The sequence below is a fragment of the Pelodiscus sinensis genome, chromosome 2, assembly GCF_052426305.1.
Source record: "Pelodiscus sinensis isolate ZL-2025 chromosome 2, ASM5242630v1, whole genome shotgun sequence".
Lineage (NCBI taxonomy): Eukaryota > Metazoa > Chordata > Testudines > Trionychidae > Pelodiscus > Pelodiscus sinensis.
Window position 1 is genome coordinate 198903929 of NC_143053.1, and position 18168 is coordinate 198922096.

Consider the following 18168-nt stretch of genomic DNA (forward strand, 5'->3'; position numbering starts at 1 on the left):
AAAAACCAGTTTGCAAATGTGAACAACAGTAAATGTTTTATTTAATAGAGATAACATCTTTCCATTTCTTTATTGTTAATATTGTATTGTTTGCATTTAAGAGTATGTGTTGGTGAATTTATGGATGTACATTTACTTTCATAATGCAGCTTTTATTTGCCAATACTTAATTTTGCAACAGTTCATCCAGTTTCTATGAATATCATTTGGTTGTAAGGGTATGAAGTATAGGTATGCAATAGCATGTGGAATAAATGAAAACTTTTGGGGGTAATAGGCATATAAAAGAACTGCTGTTCTCAGAGGACCTTTCTTTTGCGTGTTTTCAAAATTAAGTGAAAGGTATTTGTATAGAACAAAAGGCAGAAACTTTGAAAACTTATTGTTTAAATTATGGATTGATGCCCTTTCAGTTAAGATAGGGGATCCCTTCCCCCAATATCAATACTCTATCATTTTTCTTGACTTACAATAGAAGGAGAGAAATAATAGTGTGGTCCTAGCATATAAAACAAGTCACCCATATCTTGTTCATTTTGACATTAACACTTCTCTTCCTTGACCTTTGACAGGTTAGGGCTTGACCCAAAACTGCTGGCTAAAATCCTAAATATGAGTTCAGGCCGTTGTTGGTCAAGCGACACTTACAACCCTGTTCCAGGAGTAATGGAAGGAGTACCCTCTGCTAATAATTACCAAGGTGGCTTTGGAACAACACTCATGGCTAAGGTATATAAATCATCAGTATAAAAAAATGTTCTGTTATTCTTGATTGTCGGAATATATGAGAGATGTTTCTGTCTTGTAGCGATGATCTTTCTGAATATCACAAATAGCTTTTACCAGACTTCTAAGAGTGTATACACTTCTAGCAGGCAGTGGGTGGAATGAAATGTTCTTTCCTCAGTTAAAACAGTTAATGATATTTTAAATTGTGTGCACTTCTGGAGAGGACCATACATGTTACTGTAACTCTGAGTTATCAGATGAGTCCTTTCTAGGTTTGGCTGTAGAATTATAAGGGAGTTTTTCTTAGTGTTGTATCAGTGAAAATTAGTGTTAGACTCTGTATTTTAAAGACCATCAACAAAGCCGCATTCCCCCTTGTTGAAGTTGGAGTTCTTTCAGGAGCATGTGTTTCTAGTCCACTAGGAGCAATATAGAACAATTCCTAGCATTTGTGTAGGACTATATCCTCAGATGATAAAAATCAGCGTGTTTCTGTTAATTTCGGTGAAGTTAAGTGATTTACACCAGCCTCGGATTTGTCCCACAGTGTCTTCCAATTGACATTCTCAAAAGGTTTCACAAATGTTAACTGACTTAAATCTCCCAAGGTGAGGTAGGTACATCAGTGGGAGTAACACATACAGATATAGAAACAATGAGACTTAACATTGTTTGCATTTGGTTAAGAACCGTTAACCAATGAGGAATCCTAACTGCTCAACTGTGCTGTTCCAGGGTGGATTTCAGCTTTGTACCAATGGCCCCAGGTTCTGTAGTTCTGATGATGGGTATGAAGGCATCTACTAGGGCCTGCCCGAGGAACCTGGCTGGAAGCCAAAGTTTCAATCCACTCCACTCCATGCAGAAAGTAGGAGTGATGGGTTGAAGGAAACAATATGTTGCATTAGGCACGTAGTGTTATGCTCTGTGCCCATCACCAGGCAGCCCATTGCATCACAGGGACTTTACATCAGACCTTCTTAATCCAGCAACTGCAGTAGAACCCACCAGTGTTCTGACTGCAGTTTAACTCCTCTCCCTCTTGGCCCCCAGTGAAACCAGATGTGGGATGGAAGGAGAAAAACCTCACATGCCAATTTGCCATTTTTACCACATTGGAAAATTTACATCCAAATTCTAAATGAAGTTTGGCAATTGGCCTAGCCTCTGGAATCATAAGAGCTCCAGCTCACTAGGTAAAAATAAACAAGGTGGCGTTGGAATGCAGCCCAGCTAGCTGTTTGCCAGCAGCAAGAGCAAACAGGGCCCAAAATGGCCACTCACCAGCAGCAAGGCCAAGGAGATACTATTGCCTTCCCCAGCAGACAAGAGCCCTCAGCTGCTACCTTGTGACAGGCTCTGTTACCTGGATGCCATGTGAGATGGTATACCACCTTTCCCTGCCACTCAAGGAGAGGTGAGGGGGAACAGGAGAGAAGCAATGCTCTTTCCCCCCTCCCTCAGGGAGCATATGTAGCACTGCCACAGCCATACATCATAGAACTTAAAGGGACCTTGAGAGCATGAGTCCTCTATGCTCATGGCAGGAGCAACCACCATGTTGGCCAGATGGGAAACATTTTTGTGGCGGGGGCCACTGACCCACAGAAAAATCAGTTGGGGGCCACATACAAGTGAGAAGTAAGGGAGGGGGCTGGAGTGATAGCACAGGCTCCCTAATGCTAAGGGAGGGGGAAGCCTGAGCCTGAGCCTTAGAGGGCTGGATCCAAGCAAGCTGGTGTTCACTTCTGGCCCCTGGGCCGGAGGTTCCCCACCCCGATCTAGACCATCTCTGATAGGTGTGTGGAGATTTTTAATAGCAGGTTAGACGATGAAGATTCCACAACCTCCCTAGACAATTTATTCCAGTTCTTAACCACCCTGAAGGGAAGATTTACATAATTTCCAAACTAAGCCTGTCTTGCTGCAATTTAAGCCAGAACTGGGCACAGTACTCCAATTGAGGCCTAATTAGCACAGAGTAGAGTGGAAGAATTACTACTTGTCTCTTGTGTGTATTAGCAGGATTGTTGTACCTCAGACACTTTTTTTGCAACAGCATTGCACTGTTGACTCATAGTAAGCTTGTGGTCTACTATGACCCTACATCCCTTTCCATAGTACTCCTTCCTATGTAGACCTTTACCGTGTGTGGGTGTGGGTGTGTGCATGCAAACTGATTGTTTCTTCCTAAGTGTTGTACTTTGCATTTGTCCTTGTTGAATTTCATTCTATTTACTTCAGACCACTTCTCCAGTTTGTTCAGATCATTTTGAATTGTAATTCTATTTTCCAAAACATTTGCAACTCCTCCCAGGTTGGTGAGGTACACAAACTTGAGTATCTCTATGCTATTATCTAAATCATTGATGAAAGAGATTGATAGACCCCCATCCCTGCTTATCAGTCCTCCTTCCTGAAACAACATCCATGGTCAAGAAGGCCAAAGCCTCCTGACAACACTATCTTCACAGGCAGGCATTCATCTCCAGCTATCTCTGCCTGGACCCTTATCTTTGACTGGAAGGGTTGAAGAGAACACCCTGCACTCCACACGCCTTCACTTGTACTTTCAGAGCCATGTAGTCACTTTGGATCTGCTGAGGGCCATACATCACAGTATCATTAGTGCTCACATGGATGAGTAGCATGGGGTAGTAGTTAGAGGGTCAGATGATCCTCAACAGTCCTTCCATAACATCCAGGATATGGGCCCCTGGGAGGCATCATACTTCCCTTGTTGACATGTCAGGGTGACAGTTGGGTGCCTCCATCCCCCTCAGAGAATTTCCAACCACCACTACCCTACGTTTCCTTCTGGGAGTGGTAGCTGCAGGCTTTCCAGTTTTGGGGTACATGGCTTCTCTTCCACCACCATAAGGAGATGATTCCTCCTCTCTCGTTACCAGGCTGATCCAAAGCGTAACGGTTCTTGATCACCATGGTGGGTGGAGCACTGCCTGTTGCCCGAAAGTAACCAACTGCCAGTGTTCTTCCTGTGACAGAGCCATCTCCTCCTTCCCCAGTGTTGTGCCAGGAGTCTCCAGTAGCTGGATAGCTTCCTCATTAATTCTCCACATTAATTCTCTCCTGGAATTCCTCGTGGATTTGGATACTCCTCAGTCTAGTCACCTCCTCCTGTAAACTCTCCTACTTGCTTCCTGGGACATTCCACCATCTTTCACACTGGATAGTCCTCCCAACCTGTTTTCCTGTGAGTAGGAAATGCAGGCCCAAGTCTGCAAAACCACACTGGAATCTGGGTAGAGGCATCCATAGTCAGGTGGTCTGTCTGGCTACAAGCACAGCCAAACACACCCCTGTGTGTAGTCCCCTGTTTACTAGCTCCCGCTAGTAACTTAGCCTCTGGCTTATAAATCCCCCTCTCCAAGGTCAGCCCTATCCCCTCCTTAACCACACGGGGAGAGTGATCACAAAGCTGATTGAGGCTGATCAAAGATTATCAAGGGTGATCAAGGGAACAAAGGCTCAAACAGTTCTGAGATACACAACTGAAATAACCTGAAAGAAAAAAACGCAAACAAGCAATCTGACTCTCCCCCCCAACATTAGTACTTGCATCTTGTTCATTCATCAGGGCAATCTCCTTCTCTTCCTCTCAGACTTCCCTGTTTGATGTATATGCATCAATTGAAGTATCTGTCAACACAGAAAAATTATTTAAAGTCAAATGACCACAAGATAGCTAAGATGGTCATAACACTTCATCTTCTCTAATGTCAAACATGGTGATAATTGAAAGATTTATTAAAGGATTCCACCACTGATGGATCCCACAGACAAAATTACAGGCTCCAAGTGTTTTTGGTAGCAAATTTTACAGAAAACACCTCTGGAAATCACCTCTCTGCTGTCTCTAAGTCTGGAGTGTAACCTAGTGTCTAGACAAGCTCTCTAATATGAGCCCTGGTCTGGAGATTTTACTTCAAAGATCAAATTTATTGCTTCTCCTTTTAAGGGTCAGAGGGTTATACAGAGAAGACATTACAGATCAGAAGTCCTCTCCTCCCATTAACATTAAAGGTGTTGATAACAGCCTTCCTTTTAGGATTCTTGGAAGAGCTAGATTTAAATCATATTAATCTTGACCCTTGTCAGGGGTGATTCGTCCAGACAGAGTAGAGGCAAAGGTAGGGTTTTCCTTTTTTCCTTTTTAGTTTAAAAAAAAAAGAGAGAGAGAGAGAGAGAGAGTTTCTGAAGCTAGGTTTGGACAGTCTTTGGGTTTTGTTCTGAATGGAAAAATCTGATTCAAGTCAGACTAGAAAATAAAAGAAATAAGGTATTTTCTTAACAGTACAAATTATTTTTAAAATGTTGGCCACTGTTTCCCCATAAGACTGATATTTCTCCAAATCCAGCAAAAATTGCTATAGGCGTTCATAGTGCAACATCTGGAAGCCATTGTGCCAGTTCCCAAAAGGGGGAGAGGGGCAAGAAAGTATATTCTGATTCTGCCTTTTCCCAAAAGGTCAAGGAAAAGCCAGACCCCAGTCAGAACAACTTTGTCATCTGAAGAAATTCAGAATATAAATTTTAAAGGCAACTGATTGCGCCCAGAGATTACATGTTTTTGATGAAGTTGCAGAATGCTTTGTGACACACAGCTTCCGTAGTGTGTGGTTGTTTTAGGTAAATTTAGGTCATTTTCTGTGAGTCTTCATCCCTTTTATAAAAATGCTAGTATTGCAGGCAGCTGCTTTAAGAGGACACGGGGGACATCTTATTGAATGCTGATGAGTCAAAGTTCAGTCTTGTTCAAGGAGCTTCAAACAGCTACAGAAAAGATGCTGGAAACTTCACAGTCTGAAGTTTACGATTCTTAGCAGTATATCGTTCTGTAACAGCATTTATGCTACTTCAGAGATCAGCCTGACACAGAAGCTGAAGGAATCTCATTCATCACTGGAGAAAGGAGCAAGATTGTTTCTCTCATTTCTTACACTGGAGTCAGAGAAACTATTGTCCAGTAGACAGCTACTAGCCCATGATGTCAATATATTGACTAAACCAGCACCGTATGAGTTTTTCTGTGGCCTTGCAAGGGTGAAGGGTCCCAACCCAGGTTCGGCCTCCAACTCAAGCCCAAACATCTACACACCAGTTTTTAGCCCTGCAGCCTATGTAGGGTTGCCAGGTGTCCAGTTTTGAACTGGACAGTCCAGTATTTGAGCTTTCTGTTAAGGAAACAGATTGAGAAAATATAAATGTCCAGTATCTTCTAAATAAGATGTAATGTAGATTGTGATGTAATGTCAAGTGTGTGCAGTATTTTTGTTGAAACCATCTGGCAACCCTAAGACCATGCCCTGTGAGCCCAAATCAGCTAACCAAGCCAGACACAGCTTTTATTCCTAACTAGATGTCATCATCATCATGGCTTGACTTCACATACGAAGATTTAGGAAGGGGTTTGTCCACGTCTGATGGAAGCTTGCTGGTGACTGATGAGTCCAATGCGGGACAGGTAGATTCGGCTGCAGTGGCAGCAAGGGAAATTCTGTTCTGAGTTTAGTGCTGCGGTATCACGATTCTTCCTCCATGTCCTTTTGTCCTCAAGACCAGCCCTACGTGTATTTTCGAAGGAGGAGACAGCCTGCTGAATGGTGCATCTCCAGGCCTCTTGTTCCGCGGCTAAAGCAGACCAATGACGGTAGTCAATATGACAGATGCCAAGGGATTTCTTCAGAGAGTCCTTGTACCTCTTCTTCGGTGCTTCTCTGTCGCGGTGGCCAGTGGCGAGTTCGCCATACAGCCATACAATCTTGGGCAGGCGATGATCCTCCATCCTGGAGATGTGCCCTGCCCAACGCAGCTGTGTCTTCAATAGGATGCCCTCGATGCTGGTAACCTCCACCTGTTCGAGGACTTCAATGTTGGTGATGAAGTCATTCCAGTGGATGTTAAGGATGGTGCAGAGGCAGCATTGATGGAAGCGCTCAAGGAGACGCAGATGATGCCAGTAGGTGACCCATGACTCGGAACCGTACAAGAGGGTACTCAGTACAACGGCTCTGTACACACCAATCTTCGTGTCTTTCTTCAAATGCTTGTTGCTCCAGACTCTTTTATACAGCCTTCCAAATGCAGTTTGCCTTTGCCAGTCTGTTATCAATCTCTTTATCAACCTCGGTGTCTGAGGAGATGATACACCCCAAGTAGCTGAACTGATGAACTGTCTTCAGCTCTGACTCGCCAATGGTGATGCAGGGAGGGCGCTAATCTTCCCAAGCTGCAGGCTGATAGAGAACTTCTGTTTTCTTCAAGCTGATGTCTAGTCTGAAGAGATCGGCAGCCTCTGCAAAGAGGGATGTTATGCACTGCAGCGCTGTCACCATGTGAGAAACAAGGGCAGCATCATCAGCGAAGAGTAGTTCTCGGATGAGTTGCCACACTGTCTTAGTGTGGGCCTTTAGTCGCCTCAGGTTGAACAGACTGCCATCAGTACGGTATCAGATATAGATACCGTCTTCATCATCAAGTTCTACTGCGGCTCTTTGGAGCATCATACTGAAGATCATGAAGAGAGTCGGCGCGAGGACGCAGCCTTGCTTTACACCGTTACGTATTGAGAAGGTCCCTGAGAGGTCAGTGCCATGTCTGACTTGTCCATGCTGGTCTTCATGTAGCTGGATGATCATGTTGAGGAACTTTGGGAGACACCCTAGTCGCTCCATGATTAGCCACAGACTTTTTCTGCTCAGTGTCGAACGCTTTGGTAAGGTCAACAAAAGTCACGTACAATCCCTTGTTCTGTTCCCTACATTTCTCTTGTAGCTGTCTAAGAACGAATACCATATCAATGGTGCTCCTATTAGCTCTGAAGCCACACTGGCTCTCTGGAAGGAGTTCTACAATGATGGCACCAATCTGTTGAGAAGTACTCTTGCAAGAATTTTTCCCGCGACAGAGAGCAGAGTTATCCCCCGGTAGTTGGAACAGTCTGACTTATCCCCCTTGTTTTTGTACAGCGTGACGATGACTGAGTCACGGAGGTCCTGTGGTAGTTTGCCTTGTTCCCAGCAACAGACAAAGAGCTCGTGGAGTTTGGTGTGCAGCACTGGGTCCCCATGCTTCCAAACCTCTGTTGGATTCCATCGACTCCTGCTGCGTTGCCACTTTTCAGCTGTTTAATGGCCTTGACAGTCTCCTCTAGAGTAGGAATCTCATCCAGGTCTATTTTCTCTGACAGTTGTGGAATACAATGGATTGCTGAATCTTGGACCATGCGGTTGGCTCTAAAGAGAGTCTGGAAATGTTCCGACCACCAGTTCAGGACAGACACCTTGTCTGTGAAGAGCACTTGGCCATCTGCAGAGCGCAAGGGACTCTTGATGTAATGTGAAGGGCCGTACACTGCCTTCAGGGCTTCATAAAACCCTCTGTAGTCACCAGTATCTGCGCAAAGCTGAGTTCTCTCTGCAAGTTTGGTCCACCTTTCATTTTGAATCTCTCGAAGCTTGCACTGGAGATTGCTGCATACAAGATAGAAGGCTGTCGTCTTATCAGGATAGGACGGCTGAGCAAGATGCGCTTGATTGGCGGATCTCTTCCTCGTCAGCAATTCTTGAATTTCCTGATTGTTTTCATCAACCAGTCTTTGCTCTTCTTAGAGGAAAACCCTAGGACATCTTCAGAGGTCTGCAAGATGGTGGTTTTGAGGTATTTCCAAAGAGCTTCTGAAGAGGGGTTTGTGGGACAGCTGGGATCCTCAAGCCTCGACTGAAGATTCACCTGGAAGTTAGCTTTCACTTCAATTGATCGGAGTTTGCCAACACTGAACTTCTTCCTTGGGGCACTTCCCCTCTTTGGCTTGGCTTTGAAATGGAGACAGAGTTTACAGTGCACAAGGCGATGGTCCATATGACGCTCCGCGCTGGGCATTACTTGGGTGAGTAAAACATCTCAAAGATCTCTCTGGCGCACCAAGATATAGTCTATGAGATGCCAACACTTAGACCAAGGGTGCATCCAGGTTGTCTTCAGGCTGTCTTTCTGTTGGAACATGGTGTTGGTGATGGCAAGTTGCTGCTCCGCACAGAATTCTAACAGGAGGCTCCCATTGTCATTGCAGTTTCCGACACCATGCTTGCCAAGCACTCCTTTCCAGGCTTTTGAATCTTTACCTACTTGGGCATTGAAGTCACCAAGGATGATGACCTTGTCAGGTTGGGCTCGTTAGCCTTGGTTGGCAGCCAGCCTAAGAGAAGGAAAACTCTGATTTCAAACCTGGGCAGATGGAGCTCGTTAACACTGTCAGGCCACTCTTCTAGGAGGACACTCTGACATAACACCTACGACCCGGGGACCTCGCTGTCATTGTCCCTGCTTGCTAGGCCATGGCAGATGAATCCCAGGTGTAAAGGGTGGGACCAGTACTGTGCACACTGCACTCCACCTAAAAACTCCATTGCGCAGGTTCGAAGGGCACGCCCATGTCTATGAGCAACAACAACTCTATCATCAAGCCCTGCAGCAAAGGGAAAGGGGCGAAACGGCAGGTGGAAGATGACATTGGAAGCCGCAGTTCCAATCTTGCATGCAGGCAGTTTAAGTGTAATGGTTGTCTGATGTTGATCCCAGAAACGACTACATCATTCGGCAGTATCCTTCGACCAAGCAGCCTTCTCTAGGGATAGCACTTCTTGCTCCAGATGGAGAGGGGCCTAGAAAAGGTGGCCCAATCAAAGCTCGTTTCCATTTCTACCAGTTGGCTAGCGGCAGTCACCGGGCATCTTCAAAAGCAGTTGAACTACAAAGAGAAAAATAAGGTACACACCTGCCTCACAAGGTGTGACAGGACTAAAGCTTGCTTGCTGGATCATTAGAACCATGATTGATACAGCAGATAGTGATCGCTCAGAACAACGCTCTGCTCTAGTTGCCCACAAACTTTCAAGACTGAATGTCGACATCGCTGCTCTTAGTGAAGTCCGCCTCTCCGAGGAAGGCAGCCTTCAAGAACGTGGTGCAGATTATACCCTTTACTGGTCAGGCAAGCCAGAGTCTGATAAACGCCTTTCTGGCGTTGGCTTTATGGTCAGGAACTCCATTGCATCCAAACTTGCAAACTTACCAACGGGCCACTTGGATCGCATTATCTCCATGCGCCTCTCACTTAGAAGCAAGCAGCATACCACACTGTTCAGCATGTACATCCCAACTCTTCAAACAGATCCAGCAGAAAAGGACAAGTTCTATAGTGATCTGCGCAACCTCATCCAGAACGCTTCCGTAGATGACAAGGTCATCGTCCTTGGTGACCTAACTAGATGTACTCTATGGGTATATGCTACAGCAGGAGTTTTCAGAGGTGACTTGCAGGCCCTCCCAGTGAAGCTACTGGTGGGGTGCTAGACACTTTATCTAAGTGTCCATAGGCACAGAGCCTTGTAGCTCCCATTGGCTGTGGTTTGCTGTTTCTAGCTAATGGGAGCTGCGAGAAGCAGCGTGAACCAGGTAGGCAAACTTCCAAGCTCCAGTCTAAGCCACAGTATCCATACTGTTGTTTTTATTTGCTAGCATGAGCCCTGTTTGCATGAGTCAGTCTGCTCATTCCCAACTGCAGCATAGACAAATCCTTAGGCTAATATGTTCAGGAAAGTGGATGAGGTTTATCACAACCCTATTACAGCCTCCATTGACAGGGCTTTTGTTTGAATTTAAAGCTGTTTCAGCTGACACAAGGGAAATCTTAACTGGTCACCAAGTGACAGGTTTATTAGAAGCAGAAAGTGCCTTTTTCCTTAATATAAACTCATGCAGCTCAAGAAACTGGGCTAGCTTAGGAGAATTTGAGGAGAGTAAATATGATTATGCCCGCTTGAAGAGGGCTAACCTGAAGCTCTGAGAAGCTGACTTTTTTTTTCTTTTTCAGGTATCACATGGTCAGTGGCAGTGCCAGTTGTAAAGATTAGCAATCCTGATTTATACTCCTCTGCTCCTAGCACTAGACATGCTGCCTCTTTGCTTCTAAAGCAACCGTGATTGAGAGAGAGGAAGCTGAGCTCCAAAGGGGTGCCAAAAACTGATGGCACCCTTTGGGTCTTCATATACATTAACCGGAAAATGCACATTCTGCAGCACGGAGACATTTTACTGAATTTGTGTCAAATTTGGCTAATAGTTTCTGCCAGAAAAACAGGAATATGTCAAAATGTTTTGAATTTTTTGCTAAATGGTATTTCACTTAGAAATGTAAATGTTTGCTTTTTTTTAAATAAAAAGGTAAAAGATACTCCAGAAATGAATGAAAAAGTTGTTTTCTCCCCCTTCCAGGTATGTTTTAAATCAAAGTGGATTTTTCCCCTGTATTCTTTCAGTTAAGAAAAACTGAAAAAAAAAGAGTTTTAGTTTGAAGTGAATCAAACACTGTTTTGGATTTTCTGGTTCAGCCTTTGTAACAACACCAAAAAATGAAGCATTACCTGCCTTCTTCCAAGGCTGGAATTTTAAGGCTACAGTATTTTGTTCATTTGTTTGTTGACCGTGGCTTTTCTTTACAAGGAAGCTAAATAGCTGGTAATACTCGTATGGCTACTTAATTCCTTGATGTTTCTTCAAATGTTTTTTCTGCTTTCAGGATCTTGGCTTGGCACAGATTTCTGCTACCAACACTAAAACACCCATTCCTCTGGGATCTCTAGCACATCAGATGTACAGGATGATGAGTGCAAAGGGCTATGCCCTGAAAGACTTTTCATCTGTGTTCCAGTTTTTACGTGAGGAAGAGAACTTGTGAGCTGTTGTTTTGGCAATGGACACTATTAGAAACCAAATACTTTCTTTGGAACTTCCTTGTACCTTATTTGAAAAATATATGCAGTTAATCAAAGGTCACAAGTCATGATCTCAAACTGACCTGTCTGCTTTTGGTTGTCTAGGTCTCTGCAAACTCCAGGAGTTTTCACAAATTCTTCAAAAAGCAGGCTGGGAGAAGGGTTGTTTTTTGGCCAGGTAAAATACACTGACTGTTTAAGAACCATAATAGCATTTCCCCAAAATCTATTTGAACAGTATTTTTTTTTTTACTAAGTACCTATTGGTTTGCTTATAAAATAACTGACATTATGGCAAACTAAATTGAATCTTAAATAGTAACATAGGGTAACAAACCAGCTTTCAGTAACTTTTAATAAAGATAAAGCCTTCATGGAAAAAGGGAAGAGCCTTAAAATGAAGACAGTGTTTTGTTTTTTTCTTTTCTTTTCTTTTTTAACTATTATCTTGGGCCTGATAATCAGTGATGGATTTCTCCTGGGATTAGTGTTACAGATTAATGTTTATAGGGGTATGTAAATTAGTGGAAAGCTGTTACAGCATGTTTAACTGGTAAACTTAGTTAAAATAACATAGTATATATGTCTCTCTTGTAAAACTCCAGTACTATATTTGGCTAACCTAATTTTATATTTTCTTCTTGTACCAGTCAAGAAAGGTCCCTATTAAAAAGTCTGACAAATGTACATTTGCTTTAGTTAATTATTGGATTATTATACATATAAATAAATTATACCCATTATTTTGAAATTAAATAAAAATCATGCTTGTAAATGAAGTTGATTATTTTAATGCAATTTTGCAAAAATACAAATAGCTACACATTTGTGCTCTTTCTTTGTTTTGGTCTTCTACAGACCATCTTTCATAAGCACGGAGAAGTAAAATGTGTAGATGGCATATTTGCATATTATTTTCTCTAACCATTCGCCTAATCCTCTAGCATTCTGAAGGTGAGTATTCCTGTTGACTTTAGTGAGACTATTCATTTAAAGTTATTTGCAGGATTGAGGTCTGAATGATTATCTATGCCTGCTAACATCCACATTTTCAGAATTTTTCACATACAGTGGTTCATCTAATGGGTGTGTGCCAGTGACACAGTTGTGTGCACAACACAGGCACCAATTGTGCATGGAAAACTCATACATTTTTATAGATTAGGAGCAACATTATACAAAATTCATTAAATAATACTGGTTGTTCTGTTTATTCCTTTCGAACCTTTTTTTGAATATAATTAAAGCTCTTGGTTATCCTAGGACATTTCTTCATTCCTGTTATGTGGGCACTATACTATTAAAAACAAGCGTATGTTTCCAAATGATCGATCTGCGTATAACTAATTACATAAAAATAGCTCTTCCGCTCAAATAGCTGTAGTTCTGACTCTATCTAATATTACACATAATACAAACTTAATTAAAAAAACATTATTAAAGCTGCAAAGTCAAGTCCTCAAAAGTTAGGAAATGCCAGCATTAAGACTGTTCGTTTGTACTACAGGCAGTCCCCGGGTTACGTACAAGATAGGGACTGTAGGTTTATTCTTAAGTTGAATCTGTATGTAAGTCGGAACTGGCGTCCAGATTCAGCCGCTGCTGAAACTGATCAGTTTCAACAGTGGCTGAATCTGGACACCAGTTCCGACTTACATACAGATTCAGCTTAAGAACCCCAGGCATCCCCAAGTCAGCTGCTGCTGAAACTGATCAGCAGCTGATTCCAGAAAGCCCGGGGCAGAGCAACTCTGCCTCGGGCTTCCTGTAGTCAGCCGCTGGTCAGTTTCAGCAGCGGCTGACTTGGGGACGCCTGGGGCAGAGCAGCTCAGGTGCTGCTGGGTTGGTCCAGTAGCGCGGCTGCTCCTCGGCGCTACTAGACCAACCCAGCAGCACCCCAGCTGCTCTGCCCCAGGCGTCCTGATGCAGCCGCTGCTGAAACTGATCAGCAGCAGCTGAATCAGGACGCCTGGGGCAGAGCAGCTGGGGTGCTGCCGGGTTGGTCCAGTAGCGCCAAGGAGCGGTGCTGCGGGACCAACCAGCAGCGCCCCACCTGCTCTACCACAGGCCCCGGGCTTTGCTCCACCTCTCCCTGGTCTGCTGGGGGGGGGGCACTAGCTGCATCCCCCCCCCCCCCCAGCAGACCAGGGAGACACGGAGCAAAGCGGCGGAGGACCCGGGCCGGACCGCGGCACTTCCAGTTCCGGCCCGGGTCCTCCGCCGCTTTGCTCCCCGTCTCCCTGGTCTGCTGGGGGGGGGGGGGGGGGGCACTAGCTGCATCCCCCCCCCCCCCCCAGCAGACCAGGGAGACGGGGAGCAGCTTTTCTCGCCCCGGAGGAGGCGGGCGGCGGGACCAGGCGTCCCGCCGCTCCAGTCCTCTGTGGCGAGAGAATCCCCGTTCGTAACTGCGGATCCGACAAGTCGGCTCCGCATAACTCGGGGACTGCCTGTACTATAATTTTGTTTCCTTTGTGCATGTAAACTGCATGATCATATAAAATTTTTCACAGAGCTCCTGGGTCAATTAGTGAGGAGGATGGACCTGCTCTGGGGATGAATCAGGTTTGAGCAGTGAAGGAGGCTGTTGTCTATAGATTCTCTCCCTCATCTGTTGCACAGTTGGAAGGTGTGCAGTGAGTGAGGCAGAGAACTGCAGAAAGAACCTGATCCCTTTGCATTTGAATCATAGGGCTCTCTTCTCCATATTGCTTGCCTACCAGCAGCTGGGTCACTGACAGATTCATTGCTCTCTGTTCTAGTGCATGGCCCCATGCTGGCCTGGGTAGTCATGACAGGGATAGTCAGGCTTTGCCCCTGTAGTCCTGGGCTGGCTTACTCTATGCTTAGTTGTTCTAGGGGCTAGCTAAATGTGCAGTGTTGTCACAGGTAGTAGCTGTGATGGGTAGGAGCATGTGTAGTCTGTTCAGCAGTTTAAGCTCAGAGGCTCAAGCCTATTCAGTGAGGACAGACTCGTCAGATTTGAATAGATAAAATTGAAGAAATCTCTACTGAGAATATGCAAACTGCAGTTTTTCAAAAGGTTTATAACTTGGGCAAAAGTGGGAAGATTTTCATGGCAATAGAGAGTATTCCTGATGCAATAGCCACCCACTTGTTAAATTTCAAGTCACTGCTCTTAAGGATGGGGCTTAAACTGTTAAGAGTAGAGGTTGCCATAATTTAACAAGCACAAAACAACGTGGTTTCCCCTGTCCTCATTTTGTAAATAGACTGTTTTGGCTGGAAAAAAAAATTCAGCCTGAGGCAGACACCCAACCTGGAACATTTCAGCCCAGACAATTAAATCTGGCAAAGTTATAAGCAACTAAAAACAGGGTCTTGTAATGGAACTGTCTGGCAACCGTAATCGGCCCTGCCAATAATAAAACTTACCCAATTTCCCTCTATGCAAATAGGAAAATATATCTCATACTGGTATTCATATTAGAACTGTATGTACAGTATATAAAATGGTAATTTCCCCTCTGCATGGCATTTATTACTCTATGCAGGTTAGCCAAGTAATAAGGCTGTGGTCACTGCCAGCAACAGATGTTGAAAATGGTAACTTGCTGAGAGTAGAACAGAAATTATGTAAAACGGTTGAATTTCTAGACTGATAATCCTCACAGTATATCCCCACTAATTAGAGGCAACAAATTAACTGCATACTATGTAAATGTTCCAAAGGGAAAATTTAACTTATTTTTAAATTACTTTGAACATTAAACTGTCCCTTCCATCATGCTTGATAAGAAAGTGCCTATATCTAACTGTACCTAACAGGAAAACATTATTAACCACTTACGTTGTGAGGGCTGGGCAATTAAAAAGTATATTTAAGCAATCTTAAATTTTTTAATTAAGCAATCTTATTTACTGTGCAGTGTAACTTGCCAGAAAATAGTTGCTTAATTCAGGTGACCTTCTATTAAAGCGGGAGCAGAATACATTTTAGTAGGGTTAGTTAGGACTCTTACAAGCCTGATGAGGAAGACACGGTACCACTCAATGAGTGAAGGTACCTGGAGTTATTTTGGGTGAAAATACTGGATTTGTTGGGATTCAGTAGCAAAAATGCTATTTTTTTTTTAATTAAGGCCAGAATTTCCCTGAACAGATTTGAAAGGCTTTGTAACTCTTAGAAACAGAGCAAAGAAGGACTCACCTTATATATACACTATACCTGTGCAACAGATGTTTTCAGTGCCTCCTTTTATATGCTATTTTAATGGGTATGAACAAGGGCATGGCTGCAAATCTTCCCAGAAGTACCCCTAGAGCCAGTACCTCTTTGTATTACTCCTCTCCCTCTTTTGTGCTCCTCACAGTTCTCAGGCAGATTATATCAGGCCCTGTGCAGGAAACTAGTGTATGCTTGGCCTATCCCTCTTCATAAATGCAAGGCAGATTTAATGTAACACAGAACATCTAGGGAAACTTGGAAACATTGTCTTAAGACAGGAAGTTGCCTCTTATGGAAGCTTCACTGTAGTGAAATGGCCCATTTTTGCCTCTGCCTTACATGTGGGTCTGTGAAAGGCTATATAATATAAGGACCAGTGTTCCCTCTAAGCCAGTGTTTCCCAATTTTTTTTTTTGACCACGGAACCCTTTCAAACTCAGAAAAATTTCAAGGAACCCCCTAGCCAGGGATTAATTTTGTTGAGCAAAAAAGGAAAAAAAACCCACACCCAAACACACACAGACTGCCAGTACACCACAATTGGTAGTAATAAGATGCTAAATACGGTCATGAGATCACCATTCATTTAAATTCAACATATTGAATATAACACCATTTATATTCAACAAAAATCATATTAAATATGTACAAAAAATAAAACTATCAATATTAATTATATTCATAGTTTTCAATGCGAAGAGTGGTTGTTTTCTTCTTTTCTTGGCAAATTCTTTTTATATTTGGTTTAATACTAGAAAGTTGGATTCGCATATCTGGCGCAGCATTCAGTCGATTTCTGTATTTCGTTTTCATTGCTGCATAGTTCGAGAACCCAGTTTCGCACAAGTATGTACTGGCAAAGGGTAACAGCTGACGAATTGCGCGTCTTGATAAAGATGAATATTCTTGACTTTGACATAAGTCACTCCAAAATGTAATCAGAGAAACTTCTTTAAATGTTTGTATTAATTGGCCATCTGAAGCGATTTCAATTAGGTTTTCATAATCTTGTGTAGAAAAACTGACTAGCTTTTCTGTTAAACTTAATGGATTTCGAATCCAGTTATTGTTGTCATTGATGTTTGGAAAATACTTAATGATGTTCGTGTATAAATCGCGGAGATGATCTGCATTGTCGCTGCGAATATCTTCATCAAGTTTGTATCCATTTTCTTCAAGGAAATCATTCAGAGTTGGTAAACAATCCAAATCATTTCGTCCTACAGATGAGATCCAAAACTGTAGCTTCCGTGACAATGACAAAATTTTGTCTTTCGCATTAAAAATATTTACATTCTTTCCTTGCAGCGACAGATTTACTTCATTTAGTTTTGTAAAGATGTCTGCAAGATACACAACTCTAGATAACCACAAAAAGTCTAACCATCAGACAGTTGGAATTTGTGATCCATCAGATTTGCGGAGAGCTCATGACGCAATTCAAATAATCTAACCAGCACTTTTCCTCGTGATAGCCACCTGACTTCTGTATGTAGAAGCAGGGCTGTGTGCTGACTACCTATATCTTCACACATAATTTTGAAAAGTCTTGAATGTAATGGTCGAGTTTTTATATAATTAATAATCTGTACTGCTTCATCCAACACATTTTTAAGAGAGGGAGAAATATTCTTAACTACCAGAGCGTGTCTGTGGAGAATGCAGTGACTGCTGGTGCAGTTTGGTGCTACATTTTTTTATTTGTGTTACAGCGCCAGCCACTGTTCCTACCATTGCATTAGCACCATCACTGCACACATCAACACATTTTTCCCACCTTATTTGATGTGTTTTCATAAAGGTATTGATACAATTGAATATGTTCTCACCAGTTGTATTGGTTTGCAAAAATTCACATAAAAGTAAGTCTTCAATAGAACTATTAAAATCATAACGGACAAATACAAGCAGAACTGCAAGACCTGCAACGTCAGTGGACTCGTCTAATTGTAATGCATATGCATCACATAAATGCAGCCGAAAAATAAGCTCCTTCTCGATGTCAGCAGCAAGATCGTGAATACGACGTGTGACAGTATTGTTTGATAGTGGCACAGCCTCAACTTTTTTACTAGACTCCTGATCCAACATACACATCACAATATCTTTTGCACATGGTTTTGAGTGATTCCCCAATAGCGTGTGCTTCTTCGGCGAGCGATATACGATAGCTTACTTTGTAAGATGCCTCTGTTGCATTTTCATTATTAGATTTGGCAATTTTTGACATGAAGAGTTTACTTTTTTCAAGCGATTCAAGCTTTTGCTTAAAAAAACTAATGTCTTTATCTTTGTATTCTGGATGATTTGTTTCAAAATGTCTTCGCAGTTTAGCAGGTACTAGACAACTATTAGATAATATTTTGTTGCACACTACACACTGGGCACCTGGAGCATCTTCATTTCCATTGCTTGTGAATCCAAATGCCAAATAGTCCTCACAATACCTGCGTTTCT

At 43.0% G+C, this 18168-nt stretch overlaps 1 protein-coding gene across 1 annotated transcript in view; it reads left to right on the forward strand.

Annotated features, from left to right (window-relative positions):
• The window catches only part of HIBADH (3-hydroxyisobutyrate dehydrogenase), a 117509-nt gene extending 105205 nt beyond the window's left edge, over window positions 1-12304 (forward strand). Inside the window, exons 7-8 of the mRNA XM_006133211.5 lie at window positions 573-729; window positions 11330-12304. Coding sequence (XP_006133273.3) covers window positions 573-729; window positions 11330-11488 — 316 coding nt within the window. The 3' untranslated portion in view covers window positions 11489-12304. The remainder of the gene's footprint in view (window positions 1-572; window positions 730-11329) is intronic.
• Window positions 12305-18168: the final 5864 nt, after the last annotated feature.